The sequence below is a fragment of the Ceratotherium simum genome, chromosome 35, assembly GCF_057802395.1.
Source record: "Ceratotherium simum simum isolate JZ-2026a chromosome 35, ASM5780239v1, whole genome shotgun sequence".
NCBI classification, from domain to species: domain Eukaryota; kingdom Metazoa; phylum Chordata; class Mammalia; order Perissodactyla; family Rhinocerotidae; genus Ceratotherium; species Ceratotherium simum.
The window spans coordinates 3,333,900-3,353,846 of record NC_141934.1 but is presented as its reverse complement, the minus strand read 5'-3'; the positions used below and the strand labels follow the sequence as shown (position 1 = coordinate 3,353,846).

The 19,947-nt window shown below is 56.7% G+C and overlaps 1 protein-coding gene across 2 annotated transcripts in view; it reads right to left on the bottom strand.

Moving 5' to 3' along the window:
• Positions 1-19,947, bottom strand: part of BCR (BCR activator of RhoGEF and GTPase) — a 138,838-nt gene that overhangs the window by 28,252 nt on the left and 90,639 nt on the right. For both annotated transcript variants that reach the window (XM_087423842.1, XM_004443110.3), the window contains exons 6-11: positions 17,637-17,697; positions 16,300-16,352; positions 14,461-14,601; positions 2,929-3,050; positions 1,715-1,883; positions 228-347 (exon numbers count right to left, since the gene is read on the bottom strand). In XM_087423842.1, the coding sequence (XP_087279968.1) occupies positions 228-347; positions 1,715-1,883; positions 2,929-3,050; positions 14,461-14,601; positions 16,300-16,352; positions 17,637-17,697 (666 nt within the window). The remainder of the gene's footprint in view (positions 1-227; positions 348-1,714; positions 1,884-2,928; positions 3,051-14,460; positions 14,602-16,299; positions 16,353-17,636; positions 17,698-19,947) is intronic.

Sequence of the window (19,947 nt, the reverse complement as noted above, 5' to 3'; positions counted from 1 at the left end):
GACATTCTGGACAAGCCTCTTTCAGTGCAGCAACACCCTCCAGAGGACAAGGGCTGCCACTGCAAAGGCCACACAGTAGTGGGGGACCACAGCCACCACACGGGCAGGCTGGCAGGTCTCGGCTGTAGCACAGCAGGATTCCAGGTGGTTGGGAGCCGGGGGCCAGGATGGTCTGCCTGGGGGAGCTGAGGGAAGACTGCTGGTGGAGTGGGGGTGAGGGCACTCACCTTGCCATTACGGCTGTGCACCCTGAAGGCCATACTGGGGGACATGAGCAGGAGCAGCGACTCCTGCTCCGACAGCTTCTTCTTCAGCCTCTCGATGGCCTTGCTGCCCTTGTTTGCTCTCTGCAAGGAGAGGCCGCACGGTCACGTTTCCATTCCGGGGCCCAGTGCTACCTGTTCCCACTCGGCCTGTCCCCAGAGCCCTGGATGCACAGCCCGCAGAGGGCGGTGACCCCGTCTGGTGGTTCAGCATGGCACATGGCCTCGGTCAGCCACTGCTGGCCACAGGGTCAAGGCCCAGCGCAGGCTGCTAGACATGCTCAGTTAGCCTTTCTTGAAGCAATTAAGTCCTTCCTCTCATGAGGGCAGAGAGGAGAGACCTTTACAAACTTCCCTTCTTTCAATCTCTCTAAACTTGGACAATGTTCAGGGGCCCCTTATGACCCCGAGAGCCCCTTGTCTTGGATCCAACCACACGTCAGCAGCAGCCTCCAATAGTGTTTGTGAGGGTCCTTATGGAGGGCCAGACGCATCCCCAGGGCCTGCCTGCCCTGTGCCATGTGCCTCCCTCCTGCAACCCCTCCATCCCAGGGAGGAGATGGTGCCACCTGCTGCTAGACGAAGGGCACAATGGGGATGAGTGCAGTGAAAGCCCTGAGGATGCAGCCCTGGCTTCCCCTCTGCGTGGGTACACTGCCATGGAGGCCACAGGCCCATCCAGCTGAATAAACAACCTAGTGTCCATGCCGGTTTTGGGGCTCCCTGCACATTCTTGTTTGTTTTTTTTTGTTTTGTTTTTACTTTTATTTATTTATTTATTTAATTTCCCCCAAAGCCCCAGTAGATAGTTGCATGTTGTAGCTGCACATCCTTCTAGTTGCTGTACGTGGGACGCAGCCTCAGTATGGCCAGAGAAGCGGTGCGTCAGTGCGCGCCCGGGATCTGAACCCTGGCCGCCAGCATCGGAGCGCGCGCACTTAACCGCTAAGCCACGGGGCCGGCCCTCCCTGCACATTCTTTAACCTGCTGGTTTGAGGTGCAGTAGGCTGGGCAGGTGGGTGAGGGCTGAGGAGGACCCCTGTCCTGCTGCGCCCACCTCAGCCAGGAGTCCCTGGACCAAGACCCAACCTTCTAGGGACCCACCTGCTCCGGCCTGGGCTGACCCTACACAAGAGGGGCTCATCCTCACTGTTTCTAGTCTTCTAAACCTCTCCGGAAAGAACAAGCTGCCTGCCTGGGGCAGTCCAGAACACCTGGAGGGGCTGCACCCCTGCCAGGACTTACTGCCCATCAGGGCAGCCAGGCACCAACCCCACCTCACATCCTGGCTCCAAGCCTGACGAGGGTGCCCAGCGCTCTAGGGCTCACAGGGATCCCGAGACCAGAAGAGGGGCCAGATGCCCAGCAGAGCTCGCCTACTGGCCCATGTGTAAGGGGCTGCTGCCCACTTACTGCAGAGCCTGGCCTTGCTCCCTCCCAGCCAGCCCCACCTTCTCTCTCTGGATGTCACTCTTGATCTGCGAGATCTTGATCTTCATGGCTTCCAGCTCCTCGTCCAGCACCAGGGGGATGTTGGGTGCCGCCTCTGACTCGTCCACCGTCTGGAAGCTCAGATCCATGAGCGGGATATACCACTTGCAGTCATACTGCTGGGTTTTGCTAGGGGGAGAAGGAGCACATTGACGTGCCAACCGCCTTCCTTTGCTGACGTCACTGCTTTCAAAAGCCGGAGAACCCTAATGGCCATGCACAGCTTACCCGATCTTAAAACCCAGCTCGTGGTCCGTGTGACAGGCTGGCATAAGGCCACTAGCAGACCAGCCTCAGAGCACCCTGGGAACAAGTACTCCGCACACGTGACACAGGCCCAAGGGGTCTGGCAAGCCCTGATCCACCTTATTCTGTGGTGCCTTATTCTGTGGCTTCTGATGTGGGAGCATGTCAAGGCTGCCAAGGACAGTCAGGACAGGACTGCAGTCGTCCCCAGGGCTGCAGATCCACCCGGTTTAATCGCCTGCCTCGGCAAAAGGGGAAACCGAGGCTCTCTTCTGAGTTGACTAGTTAAACCTGCTCAGCATGGCAACGGGGCAGAATGGGGGAAGAGCCCAGTCCTGGCCCTTCCCAGTGCGACCTTCTTTTCTCCAGTCCAGCCTGTGCAACCTGGGTGATCTGATCCCTGGGAGGAGAGGTGTGGGGGGTCTGCAGGCCTATGCTGAGGATAACTTAGAAGCTATCACCAGGCTCAGGGAAACAAAGTGCAGTGATCATCTAGTGATGTCTGTCAAGGGTAGGGGAGGGGTGGATGCCCTCCATCCTCCCCATCAAACCCTCTGAACTGTACCAGACTCTCTAGCCCTCAACCTGTCTCTCACTTCCTGGATGGCTCATGACATGACAGTCCTCCAACAGTTTGTGAAGTCATAGGTTTCCCCTTCACCTGAGAAGCTAATAGCTGGGTCACCGACCCTGACCCAGAATGTCTCCAGATTGTTAATGACGACCTCTGACCTTGAGCCTAGGATCACGTCCAGCTGGAAACAGAATATAGCTTAAAGAGAGCAGCCTGGCAACATAGTTACTGACCTCTCCAGGCTCAAGTCGAATGGAAAAAAACCCTAGGCTTCCTCCATATACAAAACAGAGCTCATGTCCCCCGAGAGAAACTGTCCCCTCCCGGCGGGGCGAGGGCTGCGTGATCACTCACCCTCCGCTCTGCTTCTTGAGCTTGGTGCAGAGGAGCAGGTCAGTGAACAGGAAGACATGGCGCAGCTTGCGGGCCCCCTCCACCAGCTCCACCATGAAGCTGTCCTTTAGCAGCTGCCGGTGCTGAGGGGGGAGGGGAGCTCTCGTTAGGGCAGCGGTCCAGCTCGGCGGCACGGGCCTTCATCCCTCCACCTCCAACCCTCAGATCCACTTTCCAAGTATTCCCTCCATCTCATCTGCCCGCAAACACACACACCACAAGCATTCCTCTTTGTTCAACAAAGCTTCTGAGCCCCTCCTGTGTGCTTGGCCTGTGGAAGAGGGTGAATGGACGGGGTAGTGGCCATTGGCCTGGAGGCTGGGGAGGGCATGTTACAGCCAAGTCAATGGTCTGCTGTCAAAATGCTGGCGGGAGAACCCCTCTAAGCAGGGTGGCCTATGCCTTTCCAGGGCAAGCAACTGGAGTCCCAGAACGGACAAGAGGCCAGCCATGAAAAGGAGGGGACATTCCCATAGAGGGACCATCACAGCGCAGGCCCATGGCAAGAAGAGCTTGGCATTCCGGGGATGGAGGGGGTAGCCTGGTGACTGGAGAGAAGGTGGGCTGGAGCACTCCAAGAAGGGGGCAGCCCTGGCAATCACGGTAAGGTCTCGCCTGGTTCTTTTTTTTTTTTTTAAAGATTTTATTTATTTATTTTTCCCCCAAAGCCCCAGTACATAGTTGTCTGTCATAGCTGCACATCCTTCTAGTTGCTGTATGTGGGATGCGGCCTCAGCATGGCTGGAGGAGTGGTGCCTCGGTGCGCACCCGGGATCCGAACCCGGGCCGCCGGCAGCGGAGAGCACGCACTTAACCGCTAAGCCACGGGGCCGGCCCATGGTCTCGCCTGGTTCTGAAGGCAGCGGGAAGCCAGGCGGGGGGCCCATAGCTGGGACCCCATATCCTAGTCCTCCTGAGGCCAGTGCCCACTGATGAGCAGGGTTCCAGAAGGGGGTTACACCTCTGATGCCCACTTGGACACCTGTACCCTGAGGTAGGCAGCTTGAGCCAACAAGCTGACCCCAAGGCAGCCTTCCCAGGTCCACTGGACCCAGAATGAGCAGGGGAACGGGAGGCACCTGTGACTCTGCACCTGGGTGCTTCATCTGAAAGCCAACGGACGGTCCCGCTGGCTCGCACAGCTTCAGGGATTGCTCAATGGGCACAGGGAGGTAAGTTGGTAATTCATCTGACAAACAGGGTCTAGCACCTCATCCAGGTCGGATGTGCTATGATGAAGACACAGGGACAGAACAAGAGGCTAACATAGTAAGCCCTCCCCATACACGTTCCAGGTGTGCTGTACAAGCATGTGGCCTGACTATCTGATGTAATCCCCACAATACCCTGTGGGCAGGTCCACGTGCCCATTTCACAGATGAGAAACCTGAGCCTTAGAGAGGTCCACCACCTATCCCAGGCAGCACAGTGACTGAGCAAGCGGCAACGCTCAATGGTCTGCCCTCAGAGCTGACAAGCCCAGGAGAGAGAGACCAAGTGCTTAGTGGGCACCCAGCCAGCCTGGCCTCAAGGAAGGCCCCTAGAGAGGGTGATTCCCCGCCCCTCACTGTGATGGCCAGGGAAGGGTCCCAAGGGTCAGGTACATACCCTAGAGCAGGCAAAGACCCACAGCATCTCCCCAGTAGGACGCATGCTCATCCCCATCCTCTCATGTCACCAGCAGGTCCCTGTGCCTGGCTCTGCCGCCATCTGCAGCCTGAGAGTCTTCTCGGGGAGCCCCTGCCTCCCTGAACTCTCCCACACTCTCTGCAGGAGCTGGAGACAGCAGGGCCCCTCAGAAGCAAGCGCAGCCTGGGCCTGGCTTCTTAATACTCCTGGGTATGAAGGCTGCATGTCACCGTCATATGCAGCTCAGCTCACAATGGCTAACCAGCCTCTGGCTCAGGGGAACTGATGATTTAAATGAGAGCTGCTGGTGCCTATGAGACTAAAGGCTGGAAGGCTGCTGGCGTGCCAAGGCTGTGACTCATCACCACTCACCCTCAGCCCACCGCCTATGGGCAGATGGCTCACCTGGCATTGGCACCCACGGGAAAGTGTGTGCACCTGGAAATACCTGGCTGGAGACCCAGGGGCAGACCTGACTGCGTGGGGAGGCAGGTCCGGGAAGGGTCCTGGGACACTGAGGTCCTTGAGGAATGAATAGATGGATGTCTCTTCAGCAGGGACACGGCTGACGGTCTCCCAGCCCAGGAGGTGGAGACCAAGGGATCTTCTGTGAGGGGTGGAGACATGAGGAGACAGCCCTTCTTTCTCCAAAGAGGCTGAGTTTCTGGCCATCACCAGCAGAGGGCCCCGTATGCCCAGCTCAGAAGTGGACTCGTCCCTCTGTCGGTAGGTCAGAAATGCCCCAAGTCCCAGCCCTGACCACCCCCCAGCCCATAGCTGGCCCACCCTCTCTCCCTGCCAGGTCCTGCTGCTCACATTTTCATCTGAAGTCCCACCTCAGATGCCACTTTCATCCTCCACGAGGCCACCAAGTGTCACCCTGGCACTTGTGGCAGCCCACACACCTGCCCTGCCACGTTGAGAGAACACAGGGCTGACAGTGGGGAGCACGTGGCCCGCCCTGGGGCTGGGACTACAGCCCTGGGAGGCTCTGATGGGCGGACTCAGTCAACTGGCCTCTCTCCATGCACCCTTGCCTGTGCAAACCCTCATCTTTCTAAGAGATGCCCCAAAGCTGCAGGGGCCCTGACACTTCCTAGCCAGCCTCACTACCCCTGGGGTATCCCAACCATGCGAGCAGCACGTGAGTCAGTGCATGTCACCCACCAGCCCCTTGCAGTTTGGGTGGTGGACAGCAGTGGCTGTCCTCTGAGTGTAAGCCTCTTTCACCACGAGCTCCCCAGTCATGTCACAGTTGCCCTCCCTCCCGAGGAGGAGCTGAGCCTCACTGCTGAACCCCAGCCCACTCCAGGGTCTTGCTGCGTGCCCAAACAGAAACAGTCCAGCAAGTGGGCAGGAGGGGCCTCCCAGCCCCGGGAAAACAGGGCTCCCAACTATGACACTGGTAAATCCATGAGGCGAGCCTAGACCCTGGCAGAGGGGCTGGGTGTCACACTGTCTCCATCCACACCCTCCAGCCCCCTAGGCCTTGGTCTCAGACTCTCAAGCCTGGTGGTCCCACCTTGACCCACAGGCTAGGCCCTGACCCCTGGGCAGATGCTCCCTTCCTGGCTCAGGAGGCTGCCCAGCCGGGGCCTGGGATCAGCCCTACTCAGAGCCTAGCTTGAAGCCCCAGGAGGATCCTGCCACTGAAATAGCCCCCAATGAAAAACCAGCAACAAACCCATCTCTGTGCAGACACTGTTTCAGGAAAGAGGAGTGATCCAGAGGAGGAGGACAGGAGATGCAAGGAAGAGACAGCAGTGATGGAGGTCCAACAGCGAATCTGCGTTGAGGCCTCGTGAGGAGCCGCTCTGCCCTCTGAGCGAGGGGTCCAGACGGGCCGCTGGACCCTGTACCATCATCACCTGGGCCTCCTCTCTAGAACCTTGGCTCCTGCAGGGAAACCCTGCCAGCCTACAGGGGACCAGTGCACAGCCAGGAGGCCTGTGCCTGCCCAGGACAAGCCCCTCTCAGAAATGCTCACCAGCCCTGTGCCAGGGTCCTCAAAACCAGCACCAACTTCCGGTCCAGCCCACCCGTCAGGTCCTCTAGAGGACACAGGCAGGGGCAGGGCTCTGGCCACACCTGGCGCCCCAGGCTGTGGTCTAGAGATGGTGTGAGGTCACATGGTTGCAAAGGACTGTCCTTTGACTCAGCGTCTCACCCAAAGCAAGCACCCCTGTGTGCAGCTGTAGGAGAGAAAAGGGGCTGGGACCCCACTGGACCCCAGGACAGGGACAGCACCAGGCTTCTAGAGTGTCTGAGGGGCAGTGACTCAGAAGAGCCAGGTCCTCCTGGGACTGCAGGAGCGTGTGTGTAAGAGAGAGAATCTGTTTGTGCGTCTCCATATGTGAGTGTCCCTGTTGGTGTGCGGGTCCTGGTCTCTCCATGTCTGTCTGTGTCCCTGTGCCCATGTGTGGGCCCCCACGTGTATGTTCCTGGGTGTCTGTGTATATCCCTATGTGTATGTGTGTGTCCTTGTGTACATGTTCCCATGTGTGTTGTGGGGTGAAGTGGTGGTGATAGGAGAAAAAGCACCAGGTGGTGAGGCGACACTCCCTTTGGGGAGCCCCCCCACATCCCAGGTGGGGAACACCACTGCGTCCTCGAATAACCGATAACATCACCCGCCAGGACCCCCCAGAGAGTGAGGCATCTCAGGTCATCAGGCACCGCCATTGCCGGCAGCCCGCCCCTCCCTCTCCTCTCTCCATGGAGGTAACGCTGGCTCAGCCACTTCATTACTCTGAGCCTCAGTTTCCTTAAAGATAAGATGTGGATGGGGGCCAGCCTGGTGGCATAGTGGTTAAGTTCTGCGTTCTGCTTTCACGGCCCAGGGTTCACCAGTTCGGATCCCGTGCGCGGACCTACTCACCGCTCATTGAGCCATGCTGAGGCGGCAGCCCAGGCAGAAGAGCTACAACTCTGGTACACAACCGTGAACTGGGGCTTTGGGGAGAACAAAGCAAAAAGAGGAAGACTGGCAACAGATGTTAGCGCAGGGCCAATCTTCCTCAAAAAAATAAAAATAAAAATAAAAAGAGATGTAGATGGAAAGATCTGCCTGGTGGCATTTTTTTTTTTTTTGTGAGGAAGATCAGCCCTGAGCTAACATCCATGCTAATCCTCCTCCTTTTGCTGAGAAAGACCGGCTCTGAGCTAACATCTATTGCCAATCCTCCTCCTTTTTTTCCCCTAGAGCCCCAGTAGATAGTTGTATGTCATAGTTGCCCATCCTTCTAGTTGCTGTATGTGGGACACGGCCTCAGCATGGCCAGAGAAGTGGTGCGTCCGTGCGCGCCCAGGATCCGAACCCGGGCCGCCAGCAGCGGAGTGCGCGCACTTAACCGCTAAGCCACGGGGCCGGCCCCTGGTGGTATTTTTCAGAGGATTAAATGGGCCTCACACGGGGCTATCGGCTACCATTTGCTGAGTTCCCTGTGGGCACAGGCCCCACGTTCAGAGCTTCCCTGTCATAAGTCCTCCTGCGTGCCACGTGACTCTAGTGGGGTGGCACTGTCACCCCCATTTCTACAGACAAGGAAACTGATAAGGCTACATCATGTGTCCAGTCTCCTGAGGAGGGTGCCTCCTTCCCAAGGGGTCTTCCCCTAGGCTGGCCGGCTTCCTCTGGCTGTCACCTGGGCCACACCACCACCACCCCAGGTAGAGCCCACCCAGAGCCTCTCTGGAAGACCAGTCTGGAAGAATCACACCGTTATGGGCTGAATGTCTGCATCCCCCCAAAATTTATATGTTGAAGCCCCAACCCCCAACACGATGGTATCTGGAGTCAGGGCCTTTGGGGTGATTAGGTTTAGGTGAGGTCATGAGGGTGGGTCCCCATGATGGGACTGGTGCTCTTACAAGAGGAGGAAGACAAAGATCTCTCTCCATATGCAGGCAGTGAGGAAAGGCCACGTGAGCACACGGTAGGAAGATGGCCGTCTGCAAGCCAGGAGGCAGGCCCTCACCAGAACCTTAGCACGCTGGCACCCTGATCTCGAAATTCCAGCCTCGAGAACTGTGAGAAATGAAGGTCTGCTGTTTAAGCCCTTCAACTAATGGCATACTACAGCAGCCCAAACAGACCAAGACACACACACACAGAGAAGCCAGAGACCACGGTTCCACAGGGGGTGCTGGGAAGTCTCCTCAGGCACAGAAAACTGGAGTTTGACGATAAACAAATCAGCAGGGCCTTGCCAGGTGAGACCAGGAAGTCGCTAAGGACGGCGCAGGTTGGGGGTGAGAGGAGAAGGAAGGTGGCTGGGGCAAGGACCAAGGTGGAGGCGTCAGTTGCCAGGTGAGAGGGAGCCTGGCTTTGCTCCAAGCATGGGCTGGATTTGGCACATTCTAGCCCTGGTGGAGGCCAGCAGCCCCAGCCCCCACTCCTGTGCCCCCAGAGCAAGGCCTGCACCCCAGGAGAGCTAGCTGAGTGCGATGGCCTGGCTGACACGGCCCACTGACACAGCCCTGGCTGTGAGGTGACCTGGTGGATTCTGGAGGTTCAGCAGGTGGAACAACAAGGGTCCCCAGTCAGGCTGCCACACAACTGCAGCCGAGTATGACGCTGAGGGTCCTGTCCATCCCTCCCTCCCTCTTGCCTGTTCTTGGGCTCTCAGCACCTGGCTACTTGGCCTCCCTGCAGAGCAAACTTCCACTCCCTGGTCCCCGAGAAAGCCTCTCATTTCCCATGCCCTAGAGAGACACATCACAAGACAACACATCAGGGGGATGAAGTCAGCACGAGGTGGCCCAGAAGGGACCTGCTGAGTGCAGGGCGGGGTGGGCCTGGGAAGCACGCTGCCGATTCACAGCAGTATCGTTCACTGAGAACTTTCTAGGCGCTGGACCCCATGTGGAGAAGGCGTTACACGGAACATCTCATCTCACTTGGCAGAACTGTCCCAGGCAGCAGGATCCTGCTCCACGGAGAAGGCAAGGCTGAGAGAGGTGAGTAATGTGCCCATGCTCCTGGAATAATCAGAACCCGGGTCCAGAGAGGTCAAGAATCTAAGCTCCACCTGCAAATACTTATGAAGGGCCAAGAAAAGGCCTACATGTGGGGCACTGGCCGCCCTTATGGCTTCACGGTCTTTTTGAATTCTGCCTGCCAAGGCTTCCCTTAGCTTCTTATGGGGGACTTGGAAGGCAAAACTAATGGCCCCCAGATGGTGGACATCTTTGAAACTGTGAACATCACGTGGTCTAGGCACACCCCCATCCCACAGCTGATACCACCAGGCTGGCATCTGGTGGCCCTGGGGACCCCAGCCCCTGCCCTGTCTTCACCCCCACCAGAGTCTGGACCCTGAAACTCTAATCCTCAACCAAAAGGCCTCCTGTCTCCTCCACCTGAGCCTCACCACCTCTCGGCCTCAGCCTGCACCAGTGACATTTCCCAGCAGCTCCTGTTCAGCCCATCTGCCTGCCTTCTTCTTCCATGAGGGGCCTCCAGAAGCCCCGGCAGAAAATAGCTCCAGGATACAGCTGGCTCTTAGGAAACAAAATATCCAAACAGGATCATCCTATTCCCCTGCAAGCCTGAGCTGGGGATGCTGTGCAGCACACGGCACACAGCTCGGAGCAGATAGACAGGCAGCCACATGGGGCAATCACCCAGCAGTGTGGATCTGGGCATTGAACTGCAAAGTTAATTCAGCTAAATGAATGAGCACCCACCCACCAGCCCACAGGACCCAGGCCTGGGGGAAAATGTGCCTGCAGGATCCTGACAGGTTCCTAGGAGGCCGAGGAGGGTGTCCTCCTAGGCAGCACATGCTGCTCACAGGCCCCAGGGGTGCCAGGGCCAGGACGCTGCCGGCCACAGTTCAGCGTCAGGAAGTCACCTGTATGCTGTCCAAAGCCACTTCCTGGAGCTGTGGGAACTGGCTGAAAAGGATGACGAAGTTACAGGAGCCATAGAGGGTGGGGGCTGTTGGCCCTGCTCAGGGCTCACACCTGGGCCTCTCCACACACCCTAACCCAGGCTGAGCAGGTGGGGAGATGCCACCTCCCAGGAGGCCAGCAGCGCCCATGGAACGCCTCCAAACGCCCAAGTGGAGGAGGCACCTGTCCTCTCCCTACCAAACGCCAGGGGAGCTGGAAACAGAGCCCCCACCACATACTCCCAGCAGGAGAAGCCGTGGACGTGGCTCCACCTGATGCCTAAGACCGGGGCAGTGTGCCAAGCAGAAAGGGGCACACCCTGCTCCTGTAACCACCCACCTCCAGGTAGCCCGTTACGCAGGGACAAGAGGAGGGTGGACAGTCCCGTTAGTCCATAGGGGGCGAGAGGGACCCAAATCATAATACACCTGGGGGGTACACACAGGTGTCAGGAGACACATGTCTCACATCTTGGTTTCGCTACTTAGTGGCTGTGTGACCGTGGGCAAGTCACTCAACCTCTCTGAGCCATGGTTTCCTCACCTGTAAAATGGGAGAACACCTCTGACCTCACGGAGCTGTCATGAGAATTCAGAAGCAGAGATCCTCTCTCTCTTTGAAAACTTGATATTCAATGTCAGATACCAAATTTAGAGACAGGCACCTGGGAAAAAAATAGGTATTTCCCAAGCCCAGCCCCTCCCCAGCTGCAAATTCTTCTTCTTTTTTTTTTTTTTGTGAGGAACATCAGCCCTGAGCTAACATCCAATGCCTCTTTTGTGCTGAGGAAGATTGGCCCTAGGCTAACATCCGGGCCCATCTTCCTCTACTTTATATGGGATGCCGCCACAGCATGGCTTGACAAGCAGTGTGTTGGTGCATGCCTGGGATCCGAACCGGCAAACCCTGGGCCGCCAAAGCGGAGTGCACGCACTTAACTGCTGCACCACTGGGCGGGCCCCCCAGCTGCAAATTCTAAAAGGAAGCAGCCTGCAGCTCGCACCCGTCCAGGACCTGTACATTCTCTCCTGGCTGGTGATGCAGAAGGCGCTCTCGCCACCTCCAACACAGATGGTGCCCACATGGGGAAATCATTGCCCCTTGCTTTCATACAGTCCCTCAGGTCGTAAAACCTTTTCAGCCTCACAACAACCCTGTGGAGAGGCCCCACGCCCTGACTCACTGCTCTCAGAGAGTATGGACATCCTGCAAAGAAAAAGGGTGTCCCCAAAGCAACACTGCGGGTAAGCAGTGGGTGGGACTGAACCCAGGTCGGGAGACCGCCTGTCCAGCGTCCTTTATACTGCAACGGGGATTGCAAACCGGCTTGGGCAGCCCGGAAGGGTACACTGAAGAGGAAGCTCAGGCTGTCAGTGCCCGATTGATTAGTGATGCCTGCCCCTGGAATGGCTGTGGGCAGGGGCACGAGTGTGGGTATCTGTCTGTCATCCTGGTCTAGCCACCATCTCCCTTACCCTGCACCAGACGGAAAGGTCTGCATGAAGGCTCGTGCAAGTCGGACTCATGACCTTTCAGAGGTCAACAGCCCTCCTCCCTTTTTCACAGTTGAGGTACCCAAGTGATCCCTCTCACTAAGCAAATATCACTGAGGCCACAAGGCCAGACGCTGGCAGGGGGTGGGGATGGGCACAGATAAAAGCCCCTGGCCCCTACACACTTCCTGCTCAGTCACCCTGAGACCCCGACTGGGGGTCAGCACGGAAGGAGGCCTGTTATGACAGATGCAGGGACAAGGGCCAGGCTGCCAACTCCCAGGCAACATCTGATTTTCCTCAATTCCCTAAGGCAGCTGCCTCCAATGATTCAAGGATCAAGAAGGCATTTCTCTCCGGGGATCCTGAACGGCAGTTAGAGATACACCATACAAAAAGCTAAGGGGAAAAGAACTCGCAATTTGCTCCCCAGGAGGTCAGCACTCTCATTAAAGAACAGTTGGCGAGGGGCCGGCCCCGTGGCTTAGGGTTAAGTGTGCGTGCTCCGCTACTGGCGGCCCAGGTTCAGATCCTGGGCGTGCACCAACGCACCACTTCTCCGGCCATGCTGAGGCTACATCCCACATATAGCAACTAGAAGGATGTGCAGCTATGACATACAACTATCCACTGGGGCTTTGGGGAGAAAAAGGAGGAGGATTGGCAATAGATGTTAGCTCAGAGCTGGTCTTCCTCAGCAAAAAAAAGAGGAGGATTAGCATGGATGTTAGCTCAGGGCTGATCTTCCTCACACCAAAAAAAAAAAAAAAAAAAAGGAAAAGAACAGTCGGCAAAAGAGAAAGAGCCGGCATCCCAGGAGGAAGAGAGAGTAGGGTACGAACCGACTGGGTATAAAGAGTCTTGGCAGAAGCAAACTGCACATCCGGTTAGATCCAGGTGAACTGCCTACAGGGAGGCCAAAGCTTTGCTCTCTGGCGTCCCTGAGCCGGGGGTGGGGTGAACCAGGGCCCTGTTGTTGCTCCAGGAAACGAGATCTGAACCCCATCCCTCCAGGTTCCAGCCATCAGACAACCAGGTGTGGGGCCCCTGGAGGTGCTGGGGACCCACTCCTGCCTTCCACGAGCTCAGAGACTGCCGAGGAGCTAACACAGATGGCCGGGACTGCCGCCATGTGCCAGCCGGTGGGGCTCTTCCCATAAATTGTGCCCCTTTGGGTACCCTGGCACTCAGTGTGGTGGGGCTGTGTTTCCACCCTGCTATAAAGATGAAGAACAGGCCAGGGAGGGGAGGCAGTAAGGTCCAGGATGCCTGCTGTGTGAGTCAACAGTGATGCTGTGATCACATCTCAGAGTGGGCCTGGCTCCAGGGCCCAGACAAACCCAGAGAGTAGAGTGGAGGGGACAGCTCCCTCCTCCACGGCCATTCCTGAGCCAGCCCAGCAGGAGAAACTGACCAAACCCCTCACACGTGGTCAAGCCTGATGAGACTCCGGGCATGTGGGAGTTTTCCACCCAGCACTCAGGGTACCACTTCCCAAAGAGGTGTACGGAGGATGGGGCCGAAGGCGGCCTGCCTGCCAGCCCAGGGTGGGAGGAGAAAAAGAAACCCTGATGCTGGGCAGATTGGCCCTCAGTGCAGAGCACCTGGCACACGAACCGGAAGAAAGTGGAGGAAGTGGCTCTCAGGGGCAGCTACAGTCAGGTTCTCTGCCAGCCCGTGTCCTGCCCAGGTCATTTGGCTCCTGTCCCCACATGAGACCCCAGAAGCCATGGGCCAGCTCGCCTTGCCTCGGTGCTGCTTCCGACAAAGGGTGTTTATGCTGCATGCCGGCTCCCCAACGGGCACACCTCCGCTATCTCACTATGCGCTGCCCACCCGGGACAGCACCAGCCCAGCGCCATGCTGGGCCCCTCCCAGGAAGGGTCAGAGGCCACCGGGCTGGGTCAGCGCATTCTGGGCCCCTGTGTTCTACACCCTCTTATTGATGACATGCAGGGAGATAAAGACCCAGGTGGTTGTCAGGGAGGGAGGGAGGAGGGGGAAGAAGAACCTTCCTGGCTGAAGACTTAGCCCTCCTCCTGTCACAAATATAAACCACGCATGCCTTTCTTCCCCCTTTTAAATTCTTAAATTCGGTGACAACTGTTTCTAAGGAAAGAACACTCAGGAGGAACTAGGTGGTTCTAGGCAGACAAAATGCTGCCCTCCTTCTCACCGGCCTCCTCAGCGGGGACCCCGTGCTGGCAAGGGTTTGGGAAGAAAAGGTGGGCCCTGGACAGAATCCGCCACAACGGAAAGAGGTGTCCAAGTGAGGCGCACACCCCAGCCGCTCCACCCTGACGCCCTTCACACAGGACTGCTTTTACCCAGCCAGAGTCAAGGACCCCAAAGGGCAACATGTTTCCTGTGTTAGGCTGAACTGTCCAGGGACAGTCTGCTGAGGACCAGAGAGGGGCCCTGTGTCCCCTGGCGTGGACAGGCTGGGCAAACCCAGACCACCTCCGGTCACGCTCACCTCTCCCTTCTTCACGGTCATGGACTGCCGGCGGGGCGTGATCTCCTCGTTGATGCTGGACAGGAAGTTCTGCGAGATTCGGAGGGCGTCCTGTAGCAGAGGGTGGTCGGGGTGGCTGCAGGGAGTATGCTTCAGCAAGTCCTGCCCGAGAGAAAGGACACGAGTGCGGCCCTGGCATCCACTGTGGTGTGCAAACCACAGACACACACAGTGCATAACCCAGGGCTACTGGTTCCCCAGGTGTTACCACCACCTCTCACGACAGGCCTGGGCTTGGATCTCTTTGGACAGTGCTTATGCAAGCAGCATTCCAGAAGCAGGTCCTAAATAGCGCTCCCACAAGCCCATGCTGGCTGCATACTGCTAGAAGGGCTCCCATTCTAAGGGTCTAGGGCAGGCTTTCTCCACCTCAGCACTGGTGACATTCTGGGCTGGATAACTCTTTGTGGTGGAGGCTGGCCTGTGCACTCTGAGATGTTTGGCACCATCCCTGGCCTCTACCCACTAGATGCCAGTAGCACCTCCTTGTCTGTGGTTGTGACCACCAAAACTGTCTCCAGACATTGCAGCATGTACCCTAGGGGGCAGTGTCGGTTTCAGTCCCTGCAAGGGACTGATCCACTGGTCCCTGCAAGGTCAGGGGAAAGCCCTGGGCCTTCCCGGCTCCCCCTCCTTCAGATAAGAGCCTAAGCCTCTTTGGAATGGAGATGGGAATACTGACTCCTCCACTAGGAATGCACGTAATTCGTGCTCAAGGTCAATAGCTCCTGAATCCTATCTGCAAGGAGAATCCAGAGAGATGACATAAGAGCAGAGGAAGGTTCTTGTGTTGGGGGTCACAGGTCAGCCCCCCACAACTGCTCCCGGGCAGCTCAGGCTTCTCCCTGCCAGGATGCTCAGCCATGCAGGCCTGGGCTAATCATGGCGAGGGGACGGAATAGAGGGTCTCTGAGATTCCAACAGGTCACCCACCAGAGCCTTCCAAACCACAAATCTCATCTCATCTCCCTCCATCCAATAACCCTTAATCAGACCATGGTAAGAAATTATGAAATGTCCACTTGATGGAATGCTATGTAGCTTAAAAAAGAACAAGGCAGAGCTGTTTGGGACAAAGTGGGACAATCTCCATGGTATAATATTAAGGGGAAAAAAGGCAAGGTGTGGAATGATATGTACATCATGACACCTGTGTATTAAAAAAGATGTTCACACGTGCGGCACGCGCATTCAGAATCCTTCTGGTAGCTGCTCCTTTGTGGGGAGGAAGCAGGAAAGGAAATGAAAACTTCACATACTTCAGCGACTTGGTTGTAAATTAAAAAAAAAAAAACACATGTGTACAACTTGCTCTAAATATATATGAACAGAGTCACCCAGGCAGTAGGATTAGGGGCCATTTTTTTTTTCTGGTTTTGTTTCTCAGTAGTAAGACGACCCCTTCAGTGAGTCCCCACTGCCTCCAGGGGCAGCCCCACCGAGGTGGGGGCCTCCCCACGCACCCTGTCCCCAGCTGGGAGGCAGCGGTCATCCCTTTGGGCCAGAATGCACCTGCCCTCTGTGCCCCCACCCCGATGGCAAGGCCCTTCCCACGTGCGACAGGATGCTCCCTCCCTGCGCCCAGCCCTGGGAGAGCACCTGGGACAACTGGAGAGCCTGCTCCATTCACCCCTCCATCTCTCGTGGGCCCCTGGGTGGCAGAGGCACCCATTTCCACATCCTCAATAAAGGTGACAGATAAGGGAGCAGGTGGGAAAAACTGACAGACATCAGCGTCAGCTCCAGGACAGCAGCAGTCAAGAACCCCAGGGTGAGAAGGCCCCGGGGGGAGCGACTCACATGCAGGACCAGCGTGCTGCGCGTCACCCGGTCCACAGGCTTGTAGAGCAGGGCTACGGAGAGAGGAGCAGGGTGAGAAATGGCCACACACAGAGAAAGCAGACCCAGACCATCCGTCTGCCCACCCTCACTGCAAGTGCTGGGGCGGAGGGAGCAGCCCCAACCTCCATATCCCCTGGGAACTCCCACCTCCTCCATGACAAGGGCAAACCTTGAGCAGCTTTTGCTTAGTGACCAGGGCAAACCCAGAGCACCCAGAAGGCCAAGCTGCTGGTCAGAACCCAAGCCTGCTGACTCAGTGACAAGTGCTAAAAAGGGCTCAGTGTTGATGCCCCGCCCCTGGGCGTTGGGGAGCCTGGCAGCACTCTGGCGAGGATGGGCTGGCAAGGGTCCCAACCCTGGTAGGAGGCCCGCTCTCCAGCCCAGAGGGTCCCCCGGGAGCGGACCAGCACACTGCTCTCCACATCCACCCCTGCACAGTTTGGAGGCCTGATTCTGAGAACAGCAGGAACTGACTCAGGTGCTGACACACCTCTCGGATTTACAAGTGTCTGTGGACACCTGGACTCCAGCGACACAGGAGCCCCAGCCAGCCTTGGCCATCTTACTTCTCTGTGACGATGGTGAGCCTGGCCCACCAGGGGCACAGATGCTTAGATGGGTTCTGACACACATCAGGTGCATTTCCTCACATGACTCCCATGACTAATGTAGGACATGCATTGTTACCCCATTTTACAGATGGGGAAACCAAGGCTGAGAGCATGGTGAAGCTCTGGCACTGGAGCCACGTCTGCTGTTCTCTGTGAGTATAATTGTTCACACCATCCTAACAATCGGAAGTGAGAAGGGACCTATCATCCCTGATCCCACTGTCTGCCCGGAGTGAGGAGGCTGAACACGCAGGCCTGGAGCCTGACAACTCTGGCTTCACCCCTTGCCCGGCCCCTTAGGACCTGTGTTACATGCGGGTTACCTTCTTTCTAAACCTGTTTTGTCATCTGAAAAAAAGGGAAGATGAACTCCTCCTTACAGGGCTGTTGAGGACAACACGACGACATTTTAAATGCTCGGAAGTGTCTGGTCTGTGGGCGTTTGCTAACTCCATTCTTCCTGGTTGCTACTGCTGGTGGCAGCCTGATGCTGACCGCATCCAGGACCATGCCCAGTGCTGCTCCTTCCTCGTCCCTGCTCTCACTATTGGAAGTCTACAGCAGCAAAGGCACTAGTGGGTGACCCAACTGGGCGCCGTGTTCACTTTTCCACCAGATGCCCCATCTGCTTGCAGCAGCCACCCCCGCAAGGGGCAAGAAGAGGCCTTGGCAGAAAGAACTCACTTTCTAAAGAGTTCTTGGTCGTCTGGTCCTTGGCATCCTTGTTGCTTCTGGCTTTCAGGTTCTGCAGAGAAAAAAGCATATTTTCACCCGGGACGACTGAAGCAGCTTTGATGTGGCAGGAAGTTCCATGGTCAGGAACCTTCAGCAGAAATCTCACCCTTCTCTCACCACAAAGAGCCACAGATGCGGCAAACCTCACGGGTGAGTCCTGGGCCACAGCATGAAAAACAGGGCAAGTTGAGCACACGGCACGTCCTGGGTGCTGCGTGCGGTTCACCCAGGACAGCTTCTCAACCTCAGCGCCACTGACATTTGGGGTCGGAAATTCTGCTTGTGGGGGCCTATCCTCTGCACTGTAGGATGATGAGCAGCATCCCTGGCCTCCACCTACAGGTGTGGTAGCACCTCCGCCTCCTGTTGTGACAATCAAAAATCCCCAGGCATTTCTAAGTGTCTCTTGGGGACAAAATCACCCCTGGTTGAGAGTTTCTGACACAGAGAATCCTGCAAACTGAGGCAAACCACAGGGCCCTTCGTAAATGCACACAGAACCACTTTCTCGGCGCAGTTAACTAGCGCGCAGGAGGCTGGTGGGTCGGAAGAGCACTTGCCTTTGGAGACGGCTGGGGCAGGGGGCGCACCACCACTGAGACTCACACCGGATTCCACCTCCACCCCACCCTCTCCTGACTTTGCAAACATACTTGCTAACGTATGAGGCGCTAAGAGTCCTGAGGACAGCAGAATTTTTCAGTGGGCACATCGTGTTTCGACACAACTGCGTCGAAGGCATCACTGATTTGGTCCAAGGTAACCAAGAGAAATGAGGATAAAAGATCCCTGTGTGCCCGAAATCGTCTCTGGAAAGAAGCTGAGGTTAATCTCAGGCTTCTGAACAAAAGAACAACACAGGGACGGGAAAGGGCTTGGAGTTTGCTTCCCCAACCTCTTGTGCTGCAGGAAACCTCTCAAGACTGAAAATGACGCTGTTTTAAGCTCACTGGGGCCAAACTCCACAGTGCACTTTGGTACCTTTCCTGAGAGTTCAACACCCCTCATGCACGGTGATTATTCCTCCACACGTCTGCACCAGCAGTTCCCAAAGGGTGTGACGGAGTGTGAGGAGGTGTGGGAGCTAAACAAGAGACTGCAAAAATCAGGTGCCGTGGTCACATGAGCCTGGGAAGCAGCCACGTGCCCCTGGACAGCGCAATGCACGCGAGCATCTCGGAGCTCAGGGACGTCCTACCTCAAGGAAACTTACAAATTTGGTTTAACTTGACATTTCCCAAACTTGACTCGACTCCAGAAGCCCTTTTCCCAAAATTCCTATTATCTATCAGCTGGGAGCCAGTATTCCACAGAGCCCAGCTTGGGCAACTCCGGTCTAACAGGACGCAGCCACACACCCATTGCTCAGGACTGGTCCCGGGAGGAGACGAAGGACCACTGCTCCACCACTCCCTGTCCTTGGAGGCAATCATCCAGCCCCCACATCTGAGCTCTGATGCCCCAGAATGCAACCCCCAACACCTTTACATGGCCTGCTGCTTCTGTTTCCTCTGGCTTCTTTTTGCTCTGTCTAGGTGGCTCCAATTTCTCTGAGTCTTTTTTGAAACATGGATGGAGAATCAAAGTGGATGCCACCTGACGGTGCAAGCTTCACAGAAGGCTGGCTTCTGGCTGGCCCCAGACGCCATCCCACTCCCTGCATCCCGGGCTCGGCTCAGATTCCCACTTGGGCATGGTCGGTGGGACCGTGTGACCCCTGAGTGGCGTCCCACCATTGCTTCTTCCCTCCTCTGTAGAAACCTGTCCAGGTAGACTTGAACTTGGCCCCATTTAACCATGCTCTTAAAGGATGAGGTCTCTAATTTGTCAAGGTCACTCAGGATTCTGTGCCAACATTCCAGCTGTTAGGGGTGTGGGGGTTTGCTAACTGAATGAGCTAAAGAAAGGAATGGACTGAATGCTCCAGGCAAACCAGGGCAGGGAGGGAAGTCAGGAGCCAGCCTGGAGCCGTGGGTGCGTGTAGCCCGTTCCCAGGAGCACCAGGCAGGCAGTGGGGCGCCCCATGGGCTCTGGAGGAACAGTGAGGCACATGTTATCACCACGGGAGACAATCAGCGCCAGGACCCACCACACCCCACCTCCTGTAATAAATTATAAAACGGCACAAAGCCCCAGAACAGAGCCAGGTAGGACAGTTTGGCTGTGACTATCTCCCAGCAAGAGGGACCCAACTCTCCCTATTTCTAGTTTCATTTCTCTTCCTAATGCTGATTTCTTACACGAGGTTTTCCACCCAGAA